This window comes from Oculina patagonica, chromosome 1 (assembly GCF_052425735.1).
Source record: "Oculina patagonica isolate OP01 chromosome 1, crgOcupat, whole genome shotgun sequence".
In the NCBI taxonomy this organism is placed as follows: domain Eukaryota; kingdom Metazoa; phylum Cnidaria; class Anthozoa; order Scleractinia; family Oculinidae; genus Oculina; species Oculina patagonica.
In genome coordinates this window covers 6,023,245-6,041,836 of record NC_135758.1, presented here as the reverse complement: position 1 = coordinate 6,041,836, position 18,592 = coordinate 6,023,245, and the positions used below count along the sequence as shown (strand labels likewise).

Below are 18,592 nucleotides of genomic sequence, written 5' to 3'. Positions count from 1 at the left end.
AGGGTATATTCAAGGTCTTCCTGCTCCTAAACGAATACCGGGACCCCTCTTTTATTTTACAAATAAAGTTCTCTTGGGATGAACAAGCAGTAGGAAAAGTTTGAGCGAAAATCTATTGTCAGTTCTATTTCGGTGGAATGTCAGGTGTCACTTTCACTGTTACCGTCAATGTTACCTATATAAGTGGATTGGGTAGCGAGAGTTCAAGAACGGACTTGGTGGACTAATAATAATCACTCTCTTGTGGTTCAATCAGGCGATACATTTGGTGACGCGTGTATTGAAGACTTTGACGGTGATGGCGTACATGATAAGGACGACGTGTGTCCCGCGAACCCGCAAATAACCCGAACAGACTTCTCTGTGTACCGGACACTGGCAATTGACGCGGCAGGCAGCGAACAGGATAAGCCTTTATGGAAAGTCAGCAAAAAGGTATTGATTGACTGATGCATGCGCAGTTTAAACTGTGCTAGAATTCCTAATGTTGTCAAGTGTGATTATGGCAATGAGCGCTTTGCCACGAAAACCAACATTTCCAAATTCCAGTTCGATCTTGATAGAGGACCTGCATGATAAAAAGCTAGAGCTGATGTGGTTTCCATTCTAAATATACTCCGTAATTTAGTTATTTATCGTGTTCCTTTGTTTGTTTGTGTATTCGTATTTGCTTTCTATGAACAATCATGATCCGAATCTTTTAGTTTTCTTTGTCATCTTCATTTACCGTATGCTCTTGAATTTTATAAAACGTGGGAAAATGCTTGGTATTCATTGTTAAAACTTTTTTAATTTTCTTTCTAGGGCAATGAAATCCATCAAGTTTTGAACAGCATAGCTACAATCCTCGTTGGTAATTTTCATTTTTTTAACTTTTTTCCCGTTTGTCTTCTTTGTAAATTTGGACCTAATATTTTTTTTTTCAAGTGTTTTGGACCTAGTAACGTTTGCGTTGTAGAGGGTAAACAAGAATGAGAGGCAGCTGTAGTTTGCAGGCTAGTATTGAAAAAGCTGCGCGTAATATGACTTAGAATGTGAACTAGCGGGCAGCAACGAACTAAAGTGGGGCAAATTCACTCTTTAGCATCTTAAAGGATAGACATTGACGTTATTACTATTATTGCTCAAACTGTGTTACAAAATTTTCGAAAAGCGCAGATAGAAGCAAGAGTTAATAGAACTAGCTAGTCGAGGTCGGCGCTTTGAAATAAAATATTTCAATTTCTGGACTTGAATGGGGTTATTTAAAAAGAATCACAACGCATAATGCGTCTGAAGTAAGATAGGAAAATAAACGCGGGATCGGGGTTTCAGGGGCTTTCCGCGGCACAACCCCATCCAAGCATCCGTTTAGTCGCAAACCAGGGTTAAAATTCTCTCTTCGTCACCTTTAGGAAATCACGTTTTTCGCGATGTTGAATACAGCGGAACCTTCTTTGTGAACACACACTCTGACGATGACATCATAGGCATTGTATTTGGATATCAGAATCCCAGAAGATTCTTTGTCGCATCTTGGAAACAGTCAAAGCAAGTGTACTGGGACAGCAGACCGTTCAGAGCGAAAGCAGATTCAGCGTTCAACATTAAGGTAAGTGCCTGAGGTTGAACAGGAATCGCCGGAAGAAGAATTGCTTCACGATACATCCATGGAACGCGAGAGATAAGTCTACCCGGGGAACTCGTAAAAAAACGCTGTGCTAAAAATTGGTCCGCTGGGTGAAACACTTTTAGATTCACCTCAAATTTCTCTTTTGTTTTCATGATCTTTTGATTTTATGATTTTTTTTTCAGAAAATTAACTCCGTAAGTGGTCCATCGCAAATGCTTCGGAATGTCCTTTGGCACACAGGAAACGTTACAAACGAGGTCAGTTTTTTTAATTTAGTTCAGTATTAGATAGATAGCCATCTTTCTTTCCAAAAATAACTACCATTTCTTGCAGAAGATAGATTTGAAAAAAACAGTAACCCTCAAAATAAATAAAATACAAAACATTTATGACATGCATTCTTTTTTCTGCCAGGCAACCCTTCTTTGGAAGGATCCAAAGGGACACGGATGGCACGACAAGAAAGCTTACAGATGGGAACTAATTTACTTGCCATCGAAGAGCACTATGAGGTAAGCATCCTTTCTTGTATATGCAGCTGTGGACTTGCCTCCCGTAAGAACAAACTGAGTCGTGGTCCCACGGGACACACAATTGTAAGGGTTGTGAGCTCCCTAGCCAACCCAAGGTTGTGATTGCAAAAAAAAAAAAAAAAAAAAAAAAAAAAAACAGGCGCGGTTGTTTCTGATTTATACATGAGTATCGTCCAAAAGAATCATCTCTGACCGGTCTAATTCATTCTGGGGGCTGGAGAAACACAAACGAGAAGGCCAGTGTGACATTTTTTTTTTTTTTGCATTCCATTTAAATCATATTCGACTAGTTCGAGATTTCGTTTTAGCTTGCGCAAACCAAATAGGTTTTATGCAACTAAACACTCCGTACCGGTTTTAAGAAACTATCAACCTTGTTCTAAAACTAAGAATATTAATCACAAAATCCCTTTCAACGTATAGTAAACATGTTTAGTAAAAATTTCCTCCAAGTTTTTAACTCCCTATTTCAACTTTAGAATTTGAGATTTATGCGAGTTTTGTATTTTAAATCATCTCTACTTTTATTTGCAATCCAGGTTAAAAATTTGGCGCAAGTACAACAAACTAATGATGGACAGTGGTGAAATAAAAGATCCCGATATTCGCGGCGGAAAACTTGGTGTTATGTGTTTCTCACAAGAGAATGTCATCTGGTCAGCGATATCCACCCGGTGTCTTGGTAAGTGCATGCTTTGCATGAAACAAATGTGTTGCAGGAATCAGTTTCAGTTCGGGCCTAGCCTGCGTGACCGGCGTTCAAAGGGGAAGGAAAAGGGGAGTTCGCCGGCGTTCAAAGGGGAAGGAAAATGGGGAGTTCCCGCTTCGCGCTCGAACTCCCCTTTTCCTTCCCCTTTGAACGCTGGCCACGCAGGCTAGTTCGAGCCTAGTGGACCAGAAATACAGGCGTAAGGTGGTGCAAACAAGGACACAATGCTGTGGACACATTGTTGCTGACACAAATGTCTCCCCGTTTGCCCGCGTGTGCAACAATTGTTGCAATTGCGTTGGGGACACACACACACACACACACACACACAGCCTCATGCGCCTCATGGCGCGAAGAGAACTAACTAACCCCCCCCCCCCCACCCCCCCAAAGGATGGAATACCCCGGTACTTGTGCAGCGCAGGTTACAATTCCCCTTAACCTTTTTATACTTCTGAATGGAAGGAGGCACTGAGTGTAAAGTTGATTGCCTAAGATCGTAAACACAAGTCCAAGGTTCGAACCATGCACAGACCGTCAGACCTTAACAAAATAGAAATTCTTCCCTTAAAATTTAAAGGAAAACCAATGTCTATATTTCATGACACTGGGAACATGTAAACGATTAACTATAAGAAAGAAGAGCTTTAGAAATTCGTTGTGGATACTGATGGATATTTTGTTGTTGTTTTTTCTTCTACAGATCCATTTGATTAAGCTACGTACTTCATTTAGCAAGACGCTAATGGAAACCAGTCTTCGAGAAGCTCTTGTAAATAAAGCTGATGTAAATGTATTCCAACAGAACACGAGCTATTGTATACTAGTTAAATCCAGCACGAAATTATCTCCCGCGTCATTGGTCAAAGTTGGCCACATGGGAGCCGTAGAGAGACGCGTGCGTAGCATTTAGTGTTCACGTGCACTCGATCAATCAGTGAAGGGAATTTAAACGCTTCATCAAGAATCGCTACCCGACTTATTCTAGCTTGTACAAGGTGCTCATTTTCTCTTTTCTTTGTATTACCAGTCAATAAGATTTGAGGAAGATCAATGCTGTCCAAAGTTCGCGAATTTTGAAGCTGACCAAATGGATCGCGGTCTCTGGGGACGAGAATTAGAAAGAATTTAATGGGAGATGCCGGACTGAGCAGAGAAAATGCTTCTCTTAAATAACGTGAACGTTTACTTAATTATTTTGATATTAAGACTATAAACAGAAACAAAAATTCTGGTTTAAGAATCTTCGGTATGCATGTAACTGCAAACGTATTTAACTAAGTAAATACTCCAATTTTAAGTTATAGATTTGCCAGTTAAGTCACCGCTGGATGTAAACATTTTTTTTTCACCAACACATATAGTCCACATATTTTTGTTACAATTGTAAACTTCGGTCATTTGTCGGTCACATGACCACTTTAATTATTTTATATTGTCATGTGATCCTTATAAATTTAGCCTCAAATGTCTCCTCCTAAACGCCCGGGATTTGAGCCCCTTTTGAAATCGTTTTACCATTGTAAAAGTTTAAGGTTTATAATTAGGCTATCGGCCATTAAAACCTTAGGGATAAAATATTTTCAAACTGTGCATGGAACAATTGTTAATAAAATACTGTCAGCTTATCAGCTATAACAAAAATAACATAAAATGAGTATACTCAATAATTCTCATTTCAAAACGTGTTTTGGCATAGTGCAGATTTTTTACGGACGGTGACTTCTTCTCTCTTTCCTCCCTCCGCGGATGAGATCATAATACAGCGAGAGAGACGGCGGCGCGGCGGGGAGCGAAGGAAATAAAGAAAAGACTGGGGCTTTTGTTCTTTCTCGCTCCCGCTGTACACCGCGCGTCTTATCCCAATCTTCCCAGAGGCGCTTGTGTCTAACACGATTACAACAGCGGCCTCTGCGGAGGAGAGAGGGACACTCGTTGTGGGGTGTGGCGCCCGGTTTTCACCATTTTCACCTGGCCTTAGGGACGGACCATTATTTCTTTTGAAGGGGGGGGGGGGGGGGGGGTGAAAAATATTGATAATAAAAATTGTTTGCACGGCCTAGAAAGACAAAATAAATTGTTTGCAAACACGATATGTATAACAAAAAATAGTTAGAATTTCTAAAAAAAATGTTTGCAGAGGTGCATAAACTAAAAAAAAAAGTTTGCAGAGGAAAATTTTTCATCCCCCCCCTCCAAGAAAATAATGGTCCGTCCCTTACCATGTTTCAAAAAAAAAATTGAAAAAAAAAATCGCTTTCAAACCTATCCTCTAAAGTCTGTACGTGACTTGAAGATCTGACCTTTTATAATAATCGGCTTTTATCTGTACCCTAAAGTTATTTTGAAGCGATATTAAATCGTATCAGTTATCAAATCCCATGACCTGGTAGCCTGCGTGCAGAAGTTTCCTAGTTCCTTCCTGTGTAAGAGACGTCTAGCAGAACTTTGCTGTGAAGTATCTTTTAACCGGAAGATGAATGTCCCAGACCTTGTACTTTCGAAAGTATTGCTTTATTACACCAGAGAAGCAAGATCTTACCTTTTTTAGACTACGACGGCTTAAGAACGTATCCCCAGGGAAAGGGTGTACGCATGATTTCTCGAACCCTCAGTCTCGAAACTCGAACCACTTTTCGTATCTCCTGGAAAGTAATTCTCTGTAATTTTACCCTCGAGCAGGGCCGTATTAAACTAGCAAGGGGCAAGACGAGGCGAGGCTCGTCTAGACTTAAACCCAAAATGAAAAACAAAATATGTTTTGTTGGGAAAATAATCCCCATTTGAAAAAGATTGATTCTTCTGAAAAAGTAAAAATTGTGAAAAAAGTGGTTCAGAGCTTCTAGATTTCTAGATTTTCTGGGGGCATTTAATACCGCTGCAGAGCCCCCTAGCAATATTTTGCCTCGCCTACAGTATGTCTTAAAGTCTGGCTTCGGCCCTGTCGAGCTCTCGAACCTCCCGATTTTCGAGGCAATTTTTGTTTACCCTGGAGGTTCTAAAATTTGGATTCTACCGTCTACTGTGCCTTAACTAAAGCATTCGCCTGAGGGTGATCCAGCCGCCTTTTGGCTGCATTTCGACTCCGTCACGCATGAAAAATGCTGCGTAATGGTCTTGCATGACGGTTTCAGTCACGCGTGACATCAAGGCCGGAAACAAACATGTAACTTAGTTCCGACCAATATACACAAGAGCTGTAAATAATTTTAGGAGTGCTGTGTAGTGATACACCTATGCCATAAATTTCCTTTTAAAAAAGAATACAAACGACGAAATAAATAGAGTGGAACCGAACGCACTTCCTGCAAAATAAAATAACAATAACTCACGTGTATTCGATATTGGTTTAGTTTCCATTCTGAATAGAAACAATAAAATGTTTGATGTTCAGTATACGCAAAATATAAATTAACTTTTAAAATTAATCATACCCCGCTCCTTAAAATTTTACCATTTTTTATTCATCTTTATAGATAGGGGCTAGATAGTACTTCGATATTAATATTTTGATATTTGGCGGTAATGTTTTTCCCGTTATATTATATATTTTTCGTTAAAAGTTGAAAAATAAACTGAAAGCATGGTGGGTTAAAGACAAAAGCTTGCAAGGACTCATACAGTTCAAGTTGTTCATTTCCTTCATCGTTGTGCCATCATTACATCATTAACTTTTTGTTCGCCGATGTTTTGATAAATATTTACGTTTTCTTGATAATTGCCTTGCAAAAAGCCGGCCTCGCCGAAATGAAATCCGGCGGAAAAGGATCCATCAACGCGATCGAAACTTCTTATCACTAACTGAACAGACCTAAACTGTGTTAACTATTAAGTAGCAACAAAACGACTATAAGCATCCTTGGAAATGCAAAACTCGAGCATTATTGAAAACGAGAAATAAATAGATTAATCGCCATTGCGAAATTGCTTCAGGAACCCATCAAAGAAGACCCCGGAAGAACGCGTGACGTCACTGCATTGTTATTGTCGATCTCTTGATCAATTTTGTGGCAGCTGACGGTCTTAGTTAATCGTTAATTTATTCCAAATAGCTCGCTCTTCAGTGAGAGTCGATAGACAGTAGAAGAGCTTTATTTGTGGCTGGGATCGGCGCCGGCTTTGAATAGTACGCATTAAGACATGGCGAAAACCTTGTTTAGCCACTCTAGAAAGGGGGACATCAGAGATTCTTACAGCTTTTCAGACGGAGAGCTCGGAAGGTTTGTGTGCAGTTTTGTGTGTCTTTCGGTTGTCTGCCTGCGCCGGGCTTTCTTTAATCGCTGGGTCTATAATTCGCTTTGACAAGGTCTTCGGCGCGTGTGGTATCTAATTTTGCAAACTGTGTCAGCATTCGCGATCTCTAGGCGCAATTGATCGATTGTTCGAATGTTCATTTCTCTGTTGTTTTGTTTTCCAGGGGAGCCTCGTCAGTGGTTATGAAAGCTACGCACAAAGGAACCAAGAAGGAATACGCGATTAAGATGATAACTAAAACTGTAAGTGAAACGACAAGGTTTCGTTTTTCATCGTGCACATTTTAAGCAAAGGTTCATTCCAATCAGTTTTAGGCTTCCTGTTGATGTGTTTTTGTTGCTAAACCGATGCTTGTGAATTCTTGGCAAAGTGCGCATCAGGGGAGTTCGCGTGGTAGTTATGGCCACTGTAGTAGTTGCTATGCCATCATGTTATATATAAACGCGCGTTTATTATGTTGCAGAACGTATTGAACGCCACTATTGGCGGTATAGTCGCTGTGTATAAAGATTCATCAAAGCGGGGAGTTAGAATATAATTCGCTTGCATATTTATTAATAAAAACGCAGCGATCGCGACCATTAAACGCAAGTGTATTAATTGCGCTCTTTGTAACTTTTTTTTCGCTAAACTTGTTGTGTCGTCGTAGACCTGAGGGCAATCGAAAGAGCAGACTAAACACGTTAAAACAGGTCTTTATATTGTGCAAAATAAGAATCTGGCGAATTTCCCTCGTGCGACAAAAGCAAATGAAGCGCATAGTTTCGACATTAGTTATGCTGATTCGCGCCGACTTCATGCTTGCCAAAACATACATGTACACAAAACAGCGGTGAGCCCTTCGTCCCTGAAAATAACTTCGATTGCTTCACTTAAGCTTATTACTTCGTTAATTGAATACATTAAGAATCTTAAGTGCGTTTGCTGCTTGAAAAGTGAAAACACCGACATTTTCTTAGAATTTAAATGAGTGTCAACGTAATAAAGTGACTTCGCAGAATTATCAAAATTGCAAATGTTAGCTAATGTTGTCAGCCGCCATTCAACTGTTTGAAGGACATTAGAAACAATAGAGATTTCATGATGTTTATAACAATCAAAGCCACAAGTATTCCCTTTTAGATATCAGACTTAACCTATGATACAACGTAAGCTATAAACAAGACAGGCCTTTTATATATCCAAACAATATTATAATAATAAAGCTGGCCAACATCTGGCATAAAGACATGTATTCAATTTCTATTCATAAATCACAACTCTTGTCTTACATTTAATAGTCAAGGGCTAATGGTTTTTGACAGTAAACTTTGATATATTTGGTCTGATGTACATGAAATATTCATAAAAATAATCAGCCATTTGAAATATTCAGTAATTTGTTATTTAAAATGTAATTTCCAAGACAGGCTTTTACCTTTTGCAAGTTCAGAGGCCTTCCAAGGGGTTTTGGTGACAGACGAGATTGCTCCAAAATAGCTAAAAATGTAGTGACAATCTTGTTCCAGAGCATGGACAACCGACAGAAACTAGCACTGAAAGGGTGTATATTTGCGACAGCGACAACCTTTCCCTCTCCAAATAGGCGACAGGTGGTTTGGAAATGAGCGACAAAGTGACAGAAACCCCTTTGGAAGGCCTCAGTTCAAGATAGTTCTTTGTTTAGTTGCACATATTTTCAATTATTTTCTTTACTGCTGAAACTCATATGCACAATACCGTGGTATAATATAGTACTACAGTGTACTGTTTTGGGTTGAAAAACTATTCAAACTAAAGGACACTTAATTTAGTAAAACCATTTACTGGCTGGCTTAAGAGATAAAAAATCTTTATATAAAGTTTTGACATAACAAGCATGCTGGAATTCAAATACAGTCTCAATATTAAACTCAATATTGCATTCAGTTATGCTTACAAGTGGTCAACATGCTTACAAAACGTAAGAGTCAGGATTTCCTTTATGGCATAGAGTATTCAAAAGGGTTAATAATTTAGATATAGTTTTTCAAAATGCCATGAATTCTAATTTTACATTTTTCTGGGTAGGCCCAGTATTTTGTATGAAGTGTAACTGAAGAATGTTACATGTATGTAAAAATAAGTAAATGTTGAAAGTTTAAAGCATAACATGTATACCAAAGAGGATTATACAGTAGAATCCTGGTTTCTCAAACCTTTAGCGGAAATGAAACTTGCTTCGAAAAATCAGGAGTTTTGAGAAATCGGGGATAAAATTAGAGAGAAATACTATTCAAGAGAAATAGGGAATTTTGAAAAACGGAGTGTTAAAGAAATCGGCATATTCGGCAAACTAGTTGGTATTATATGGTCTTGTTTACTGAGAAAAAACTTAATAAAAACCTGACATATTTATAAAAAACTATGTTTAGTTTTACAATATGACAATCATTCAACAATTTTTTGTGATTTAAAACATAGCCTTTGAACCAATAATATTGTTTTTATTGCATGCAGTTACCTAATATAAATTTGCAATTTTGAGTATTGGCAGCTTATCAGTTATAATAACATGCATGTAACTCAGGATAACTAGGATTATTAATAAATATAAATAAAACCCTAGTCTATCACAAGTTACCCCTAGCATTTTGGCGACATGCCTCGGATTTTGTTAGTTTTATCCTTTTATTAATCTGTTTAGAGAGAATATAAATGCAGTGTCAAGGGTGGTTGGATAAGGGTGCAGAGTCAAAATTAATAGGTTACATCTACATCTCTTAACATTTAGGGAACAGAGAAAATTTTTGCCAAGAATCTAAAGATAGACTGAAATAGTTTTGAATTTGGAAAATTAAAAATATTTACCAGGAAACTAATAAAAACAAATATATCAGGACATCAACATACCGGTAACTACCTTATTTTATAGGAAATTAACTATAGATATATGTTAACGCGAATTTCTTAAATTTTGTTCGCGTTGTTAAAATGCTTCATTATATTCCTATAATGAGGTGATAATTGTGTTAATTTTTATTTTCTTATTATAGGTTGACCATAAAATAATTACCACCGAGATTGACATTCTCCTGAATCTGAATCAGCACCCAAATATTGTAAGTTCATTTTAGCTGCTTACAAGAGTTTAGACTATATACAACAGGGACTGCAGAGCCGGGGCGCTGGGGTGGGGGGGGGGGGGCTTAGCCCCTAATATATCCAAAAAATAAAGACTTTCTAAGAGAAGAGTCTAATGCCCCCAACGCCCCACGTCAAGTCACTAGTCCCCCCCCCCCCCCCCAATTGGAAATATGCTCAGCAGTCCCTGCACAGGGAGCGGGACCTAAGCTCAAGGCTGCAAATAATTTTTTTCACTTGAAAGGACATATGTCCTACTAAGACACCATCTTGGACGGACAAAACAAGACTGTGGTCGGACAGCTTTTATTCATCATTACAGTAAAATGATTTACGATCTGAAAATTGTCTGGATTCATGTCCGACCACACTTAAGATTTCGTCGGACATAATCAAATTTTGGTCGGCCAATGTCTGATGACCGGCTGTTATTTGCAGCCCTGTAAGCTAGAGTATTAGTACAGCCTGAAGAAGTAAACAGGGTTCTCATTAGAAGGAAGGACCCTGGTACCAGTACCAGGATACACAAGAGTTGGTACTCACCTACTTTTAAACTGAACATAAGGAAAGTTGCTTCATTGTGGACTAAGGTGATCTCCTTTGAGTGCCTTTCTACTTCAAAACTTAATGAAACCCCTGAGAAAATAAATGTTCAAAATCACACATTAGTTAGCCTGATTAGCACTCTGGTTAGCCTCTACTAAGTTGGTAATTATTATTAGCTTGCGGTTAGCCTTTTATTGGGATTCAGGATTTCTGGCTAGCATGGATCCCATATTGTACACACTCAATAATTTACTATTGTTGTTTATAGATAAGGCTTCATGAGATCTTTGAAACGCCGACACATATTTACATGGTGCTGGAGCTCGTTAAAGGAGGTGAACTGTTTGAGAGGTCAGTATTGCTGTCAAAAAAATTGTAAAAAATGTTGCCAAAAAAGTGGATCTATTACATTTAAGCCCAGTATTAAGTTCCCAGAGTGTTTGAAGGTTGTGAGGGGTTGGGGGGAAGGGAGGGGAGCACTACTGACAGTGGAACTCTCCATAAGTAACTGAATAGTTTCTAAGTTTTCCCTCTAAAGAGAGTAGTCCTCCTTCTTACGTTTAATTTGAAGTGTTCATGTGGGCTAAAATCAAATGTGGCTTATTGTCCCATTACGGGTTATACCCCCTTACAGGAAGTGTCCCCAGTCAGTTACAGGAAGTGGCCCCTTATAGACAATATTCCCTTCATACAAGATCAGCTATCCATTACACACAGCATCCCTTACTGAAGTCCTCTGCCCCTTACCTCCACTCTAATGATGATTCAATTTGTTTGAAATAATGCCTAAATTCCAAATTTTACAAGAAAAGTATACATGTACCTGCCAACTTTTTCTTGGTCAAAGGCGTGAGATTTTTATCTTGAGAGTGCCAGGATTTCTGAAGATGATACGAGAATGTCCGAAGTTTCCCGAAGACGTCCGAAGTATTCCGAAGACGTTCCGAACATATCCTGATCCCAGTGCGTGGATGTGTTTTGCCAAACACAACCTTACTTTGTTCTCAATGCTTTTCTTGACAAAACTCTACAATTTCAGGGGAAAGTATCGTCATTTACTCATTTTACACGGAGTTTTCGTTTCTTGCATTGGTTTGAGTTTACATTTTTTGGAAAGTGTGTCGGTTATGGTTATTATAACTCATATTTTTTGACCAGGCGTGAGAAATAAGTTCGTAAGCATGAGTTGCCGTGAGATCGAATTTTCCAACTCGCAGGCGTGAGACTCACGCCCAAGGCGTGAGAGTCCGAAAGGGGGAAATAACTTGTTAATAATATTATGTTGCAGAATTGTGGAAAGAGGATACTACTCAGAAAAAGATGCAGCTGAAGCAGTCAGACAAATATGTGATGCCTTAAAAGTAAGTACATATTGAATGGGGCTGAATGAAACCTAGGCAAAGTCTTCACAGTGGACAAACACAAAAATGGCGTCAACCTCCAGTTTTCAGCGCCTTAAAATTTTCTAAGAATTTGACTTGAAAGTGTGCAAGACTTTTGTAGGAAAATATGAAAGAATCAGCACGGTGAAAGAAAATTTCATGCATGGAAACATAGAGGAGATGAATTATCAAATTTTTAAATTATCAAATTTTCCGCGAATAAGCCTTGACTTTTTAGTGGCTGTGTTAACGTTTGGCTTAATAAAGTGAGAGATTTCAGAAATTTAAGATGTTATATGTGCAGTTTGAAGAAGTTTTGGCAGGAACTGCACACGCACACAGCATTTGATCACTGTGTGATGAAACCATTGATGAAACCTAGGCAAAGTCTACACTTAATAATCTTCCAATAATCTTCCTGTGACACGAGTATAAGTGTCTCCATGCACTTGAGTAAAAAGTAATTCAATGCTTTAAGAAAACATGAACTTTCAAGCCAGGGTCACAACATGAAAACTGAAATGTACATGTGCATATCACTGTGAATGCATGTGTGAAGATACCTATTTGATATTTTGTTTCCTTTCTTTTAGTATGTTCATAATCATCATCCACCTATTATACATCGGGATCTAAAGGTATTGTACAACTTGCAAAGGTGTAGTCTGTTTCTAATAATTAATTTAGATTTATTTAGTACTGTTTTTTTAGATAGTTAGTTTAATTAACTGATAAAGAGCTATTAAAAATGGATAATTATATGCTGTTAATGAATATAAATTATTATGATTATATTTGTTGTTGTTGTCATTGTCAGTAGCGTTAAGCTAGCCTATAGAAACCTATTCCCAAGTCTGGGCTTACAAATTTTTCTGACAGACATAAGGTTGTTTGGGCCTACAACTTCTCGTAAACCTGGCTACACCGCTAGTTGTTTAATATTATTATTGCGGGCCCAAGAGAGGCCCGCAACCCTAATCTTGACAGTGACCAGCGGATTGCGTTTTACGTGTGCGCGCCACGTTAATAAATGGCGAACAGAAAGCGGAAGTTGAAAATTTTGTTCTTCCACTAAGAACGATCGGAATGCGAAAACTGTGTCAATCACGACAAGTTTGTCGTAAGACCGGAAAAGAAAAATCTGTTCTCCAAAAACGCTAAGAATGCGAAAAATGAGTCAATCTCTCAACAGTTTGTCACATAAGATCTACAACAGGCTTCTGTCACATGGAAGACTCGATGGAAGACGTTGTTTTATAGGTATTGCTTTTGAGAAAATTTGCTGTGATTGTATCACAGATAAACCACGGCAAAGCGAATGATTCCAACAACGGTTATTGTCGAGAAATTCTTTATAACACTGACAACATAGCGAGTTTAACGAATGAGAAAAATCACATCTCAATTCAGACCGCGTTCTCGATTACACTTCCCAAAACCGTCAATCAAAAAACAACTTTGATCGGTTCGCGGCAATAGAAAACGATGAAAACGTACATTCCTTGCGTGACGCGTTACTCGAAATAATTGTCTTTTGTCCATTTTATCATTTATTTATCGACACTGTCTACCAGAACCTTTTCTAAGTGCGTCAAGGCCCGCACTTCTAACCTGTGGTTACTACTAGTTATTATTATACTGTTAATATTAAAATTAATACTTTTTTGTTATAGATTTATCATTTATTTCTGTCCATTTCGCTTGAGCACTTATTTGTTACAATATTGTTTCTCTCAGCCGGAAAATCTTCTGTATGCTGATGACAAAGACACTGCAGCCTTGAAAATTGCAGATTTTGGGTTGTCGAAGATGCTCTATGGTGAACAGGGCAACACGAATACAGTGTGTGGAACCCCTGGATATTGTGGTAAAATCAACACTCCAGTTTGTCATGTTATTATAACTTTTACTTTTTATTTTGGATTTTAGTGTGTTAACTACTTATCAAATCTGGGTCAAATCTAAAAATCCCAGCACAATTTAATGAGGTTAAAATAAAATGCGATTTAACCAAGTTAAATATTAAGCAATTTAACCAAGTTAACTACAACGAGTGGGTAGTATAGTCAGCTGTCCTGGTGGTCAGCGGTTTCTAGCTCTTGTCAGGCTCAGTGCTTTGCGTTCTCGGACATTACAGCGTGGTGACAGGTCTTTGTTCCATGGAGGGTTTTCAGGGATGTTTTGCGAGTTTTTCCCCTCCCTCCCTCCCTTCCCTGCTCCTTGTTATTAGTTATTCATTTTTCCACTGATTTAATCAGTGTGATGGGTGTCTGTGTGTGGGGGCTCATGGCTGTTTTGTTGGAATTGCTAGCCTTGGCAGCTTTATTCTTTCTGGGGAGGGCCGGCTGACCTCAGTGGAGGCCCTCCCGGGTATCCCAGGCACCCATCCTCCATATTCACGAAGCAGAGGTTAATATTATTTTCTATTTTTACCAATTAATTGATGTCAATTTTTGACAAAAGTTTAAGACCCCACCCCATCTAAAAACAAAAAAGAACAATTTATTTCAATGCCAATGTCAAATTTCAAACCTCTTAATATATGGGGTCTTTTTAATTTGTGTACTAGAGAGAGTTCATTTAGTTTTTGTACCCCTTCACTGGCAGCTGGTTTATTCGAGGACAATGCCTGAGGCTAAACGATTACAAGTCCAAATTTTTTTTTTTTTTCTTTTTTTTTTTTTATAAAATTTTTATCCGCGAATTTTTTGGGGTTTTTTTTTTCTTTTTTGCCCCCTTTTCTATTTTTTTTTTTAAAAAGGGGTAGGGCGCCAAAAAAATAAAAAAAAAAAAAAATATTCTCATAAAAAAATTTATATAAACGAACCCCTTGCCTTTTCCCCCAATTTTAAAATAAATTAAAAATAAAAAAAAAATACCGAGATAACAAAGAGATTTTAAAAAAATTAAATTAAATTTTCCAGCAAACCGCTATAAATCGTTCTTTGCATTCACGACTTAAAAATGAACAGTTGGCCAGATATTTTGAGGACAATCTTTTAGCCAAGGGCATTATCCTCCAAAATACCAGCAAGCCAGAAAGGGGTTTATTTATTTTATAACCCTCGGATGAAATTTCTACAATGTGCTTTATTGCTGGTAAATAGGAAAAAAAACCTTCATTAACAATCACGGCATAACAGCGATTAAAATAAATGCAAGTTGATTTAATTATATGTAACTTTTAAAAAAACACTCTGATTTTTAATTGATAAAAAAAGACCTGAAAGGACCATGACTTTGTTCGTTTGTTTTGTACTTTTCTATAACATGGGGCGACAGGGTACATTGTCTGATAGCCATTATCCAAATTTGCACCATATGTGATGTGTTTTGTCCAATGAGCGCACAGGATAATTAATCTGTGGAATATACCGGTAACAACTTATAATATATACTCTACTTGCAGCGATCTAATTCTAATGAATGTTTTCAACAGCTCCTGAAGTGTTGCTGGGCAAATCCTACGACACGCAAATTGACATGTGGGCTGTTGGTGTTATTGCTTATATACTGTAAGTAAATTGACAATGTTATTGTTTATAATTTATTATATATAGGGAAAGCCTCAACAAGCCATGTGGCCCATACTGCCGGAGCTTTTCCCGGTTTCTGTAGCATTAAGCAGCTAGGAATTTTTCTAGTTCCCCTTAATGGGATGCTAGTCTATCACATGGTACCCCCCCCCCTCCCAGCATTATGTTGACAGTACCCATTTATACACCTGGGTGGAGAGAGGCACTGTAAGAGTAAAGTGTCTTGCCCAAGAACACAACACAGTGACCCCCAACCAGTGCTTAAATCCGGACTGCTCAGTCAATCCTGAGTCCGGCACACTAACCATTAGGCCACCACACCTCCCAAAGCTTTTATACTGTGAATAAATCCACAGTTAGTCCCTGTATATATTATTTCCAAAAGAATTTTGGAAATTATATACTGACAGAATTATTGTATACATTGAGTTAACGTGCGATCAATGTTTTATTAACCCTTTACCCCCTAAGGCGAATGGTCTTTTTTCGTAAATTTTTTCGTAATTCCATTGCAATGTATTATATTATTTGACACTGCCTCTTTAACCTGGACCAGTCATTAACTAGAGAGAAGGGAGGGGGGGGGGGGTGCATATTAGAGACGGGTAGCATTTTTGGTGTTTTATATAAGAACCTGTTTGATTTATCAGGCTGAATTGCTTCTTATATATATGGTGCTTTATTGGCTAAATTTGCAGCCTGAAGGCTCTTAATCCAATTGTTCTTATAATATATGCGGGTGTTTGATGCAATTTGCCCATGTGTGATTCTGTGAGACTAACACACGTCAACTCTGAAATATGATATACTTGCAGGTTGTGTGGTTTTGAACCTTTTTATGATGAGCGAGGTGATCAAGCCATGTTTCAAAGGATCTTAAAGTGTGACTACGAATTTGTAACTCCGTGGTGGGATGAAGTTTCAGAAAATGCTAAGGTTCGTACCGTTGAGGTTAAAGAAATTATTGCCTGTTGGGGTGCAAAACAGCCTTACATCTTTCAAGAAAGCTAGCTTACTTTACTATAGATTATACAGCTAAAATCTTACCTTCTTTGACAGGATCTTGTAAAAAAGTTGATTGTTTTGGATCCCAAAAAGAGATTAACAGCAGGGCAAGCTCTACAACATCCATGGGTTCAGGTAAATGTGATAGAAATCGCGAATCAATTTTGTTTGTGCGCTCTCCATTTTTACTGCAAGTACCTGTAAACAGGCAGAGTGGGGTATGGGGATAGTTTTTATTAATTAGTTCCCAAGCTGCTCGCCTTTGCGACCTTTGCCAACCACGAGAATGACCTGAGCTTTGAAGTCTGCAAAAGTGAACAGAAATTCGCAAGGAGATTCCAGCTCCTGAAAGGCCTATCTTCCGTTCGTCCGGCTGCTTCTCTTTTTCCTCCGCACGCCCACCACGATCGTTGGGAGGGAGGGGCCGGTCGTCCTCTGTGCTGGCAGAGTGTCACAACGATCAATTGATGTATACCTGAACTTTTCCTCGCGAAATCCATTCTTCTAGGAAAGCAGAGTCGCTGACTGTGTTTAAACGTGGCTTGTCAAAAGCCGTTTTATAATCCTTTTAAATAGTTTTTCTCATTAAACCTTTGTATATTTATTTTTAGGTTGTTTTTTATCTTGTATTTCATAATTAGGTTTTAATGTTTGTTTAGGCGATTTTTTTTAGCACCCTTCTCTAAACCACTTCATTGTGATGTTGGCATCCTCGCTAAAGATTACTACTACTATTCGGGCCGGCCTCTCTATCTCGTCTTCTGGGCCGTGACACAGCACTCCTTACCGCTAATGGTTGCATGTTTTGCGTGAGTTAAATTGTTGTCTTCTTTTTGCAGGGCAAGGGTGCAAAGCGCGACAAGATGGATCAGCAGTTCATCGATAACTTGAAAGTATTTAACGCCAGGCGAAAGTTCAAGGGAGGAATGATCGCAGTCACGGCTTTAACGTCTAAATTTAATAAAGCAAAGAAATAAGTTTGCAAGTAAACCACGAGGACTAACAGAGATGCAGACAACAGTATGATGGTTTTTCCTTGACCTCCGATCCTCCGATGTTGTTTGGACATCCATGAGTATTGTAAAACAGCCTTAGACTTTTCTGCCTTTATTTTGGCTTCGCTATTTCAGTTTTCCTTTTTTAAAATGTTTTGTGTGCGTTTTTTTATTCTAGATGATTTTTGCCATCATGTTATGTAATTTTAAGAAACAGTGCTCTTACGAAAAATTGCTAGAGTTATCTAGTCAACGGCGGGGGCTGGGTCGAGTAATGTTAGTTAAATTATGGAAAGTTGTAATTTATAGTTACAATTCAGTCCAGCAAGGCCAGTTTCAACATTTCTGTAGCTTTTAGGCATTTAACTGGTAAAACTTCTAGATTTGATCTTATTTTTGATTCTGTGGTTAATATAACCGCAACATCTTTAAAGCGATAAGGTGAATTGCAAAAAAAGAAAAACAAAACTATGTATGATTCCTTGAAAGCATTCTAAAAAGTAATAATTATTAATTAAATTTGTTGCCTTGAAGTTACTACAATAAAGCACATAACTTTAAGAAGTGTGTTGTTGATTATTCTATTTTATTGTTCGAGAAATTGTGCGCGCTATACGATTAGTCAGTTCAGAGTTGATTTTATACAATGACTGAGAGAACTCTTGCGCGCTCATTAGTCGAGAGCTATGAGAAATGACAGTGTAGACCATGAACTGAATAACTTAGGATTTTCGCCACTTTACCAAAACCAAAACTCGGCATGTAGTGAAATATCAACTGGAACATTTGATGCGAAATTTCCCACACATTCAACGGTTTCAATGGAAAACTGTGAACTTTCGAGCTGCCAAACGCGCGTGTACCTCCGCGCCGATTTTCCATTAGTCTGCGTAGCAGGCGCCTGTGTAGTTTTTGAGC

At 38.3% G+C, this 18,592-nt stretch overlaps 1 protein-coding gene and 1 pseudogene across 2 annotated transcripts in view; both read left to right on the top strand.

The window, feature by feature from the left end:
• The window catches only part of LOC144653256 (cartilage oligomeric matrix protein-like), a 50,822-nt pseudogene extending 46,280 nt beyond the window's left edge, over positions 1–4,542 (top strand). Inside the window, exons 19-25 of the transcript XR_013570713.1 lie at positions 257–435; positions 805–853; positions 1,395–1,591; positions 1,795–1,869; positions 2,027–2,124; positions 2,685–2,827; positions 3,558–4,542. The product of XR_013570713.1 is annotated as a cartilage oligomeric matrix protein-like (transcript). The remainder of the gene's footprint in view (positions 1–256; positions 436–804; positions 854–1,394; positions 1,592–1,794; positions 1,870–2,026; positions 2,125–2,684; positions 2,828–3,557) is intronic.
• Positions 4,543–6,874: 2,332 nt separating this feature from the next.
• Positions 6,875–18,238, top strand: LOC144653136 (calcium/calmodulin-dependent protein kinase type IV-like). The gene is made up of 11 exons (XM_078513059.1): positions 6,875–7,074; positions 7,272–7,350; positions 10,123–10,188; positions 11,025–11,107; positions 12,045–12,117; positions 12,732–12,776; positions 13,876–14,005; positions 15,578–15,653; positions 16,490–16,610; positions 16,734–16,814; positions 17,519–18,238. Exons 1-11 carry the CDS (start codon positions 6,995–6,997, stop codon positions 17,654–17,656), a joined length of 972 nt encoding a protein of 323 aa, XP_078369185.1. The 5' UTR covers positions 6,875–6,994; the 3' UTR covers positions 17,657–18,238.
• Positions 18,239–18,592: the final 354 nt, after the last annotated feature.

Bases quoted from the DNA above. Each gene is read 5' to 3' on its own strand.
- LOC144653136 (XM_078513059.1), top strand. From the start codon at position 6,995: ATGGCGAAAACCTTGTTTAGCCACTCTAGAAAGGGGGACATCAGAGAT. The intron at 10,189-11,024 runs GTAAGTTCATTT...TGTTGTTTATAG, and splicing joins TGAATCAGCACCCAAATATT to ATAAGGCTTCATGAGATCTT. The intron at 14,006-15,577 runs GTAAAATCAACA...TGTTTTCAACAG, and splicing joins TGGAACCCCTGGATATTGTG to CTCCTGAAGTGTTGCTGGGC.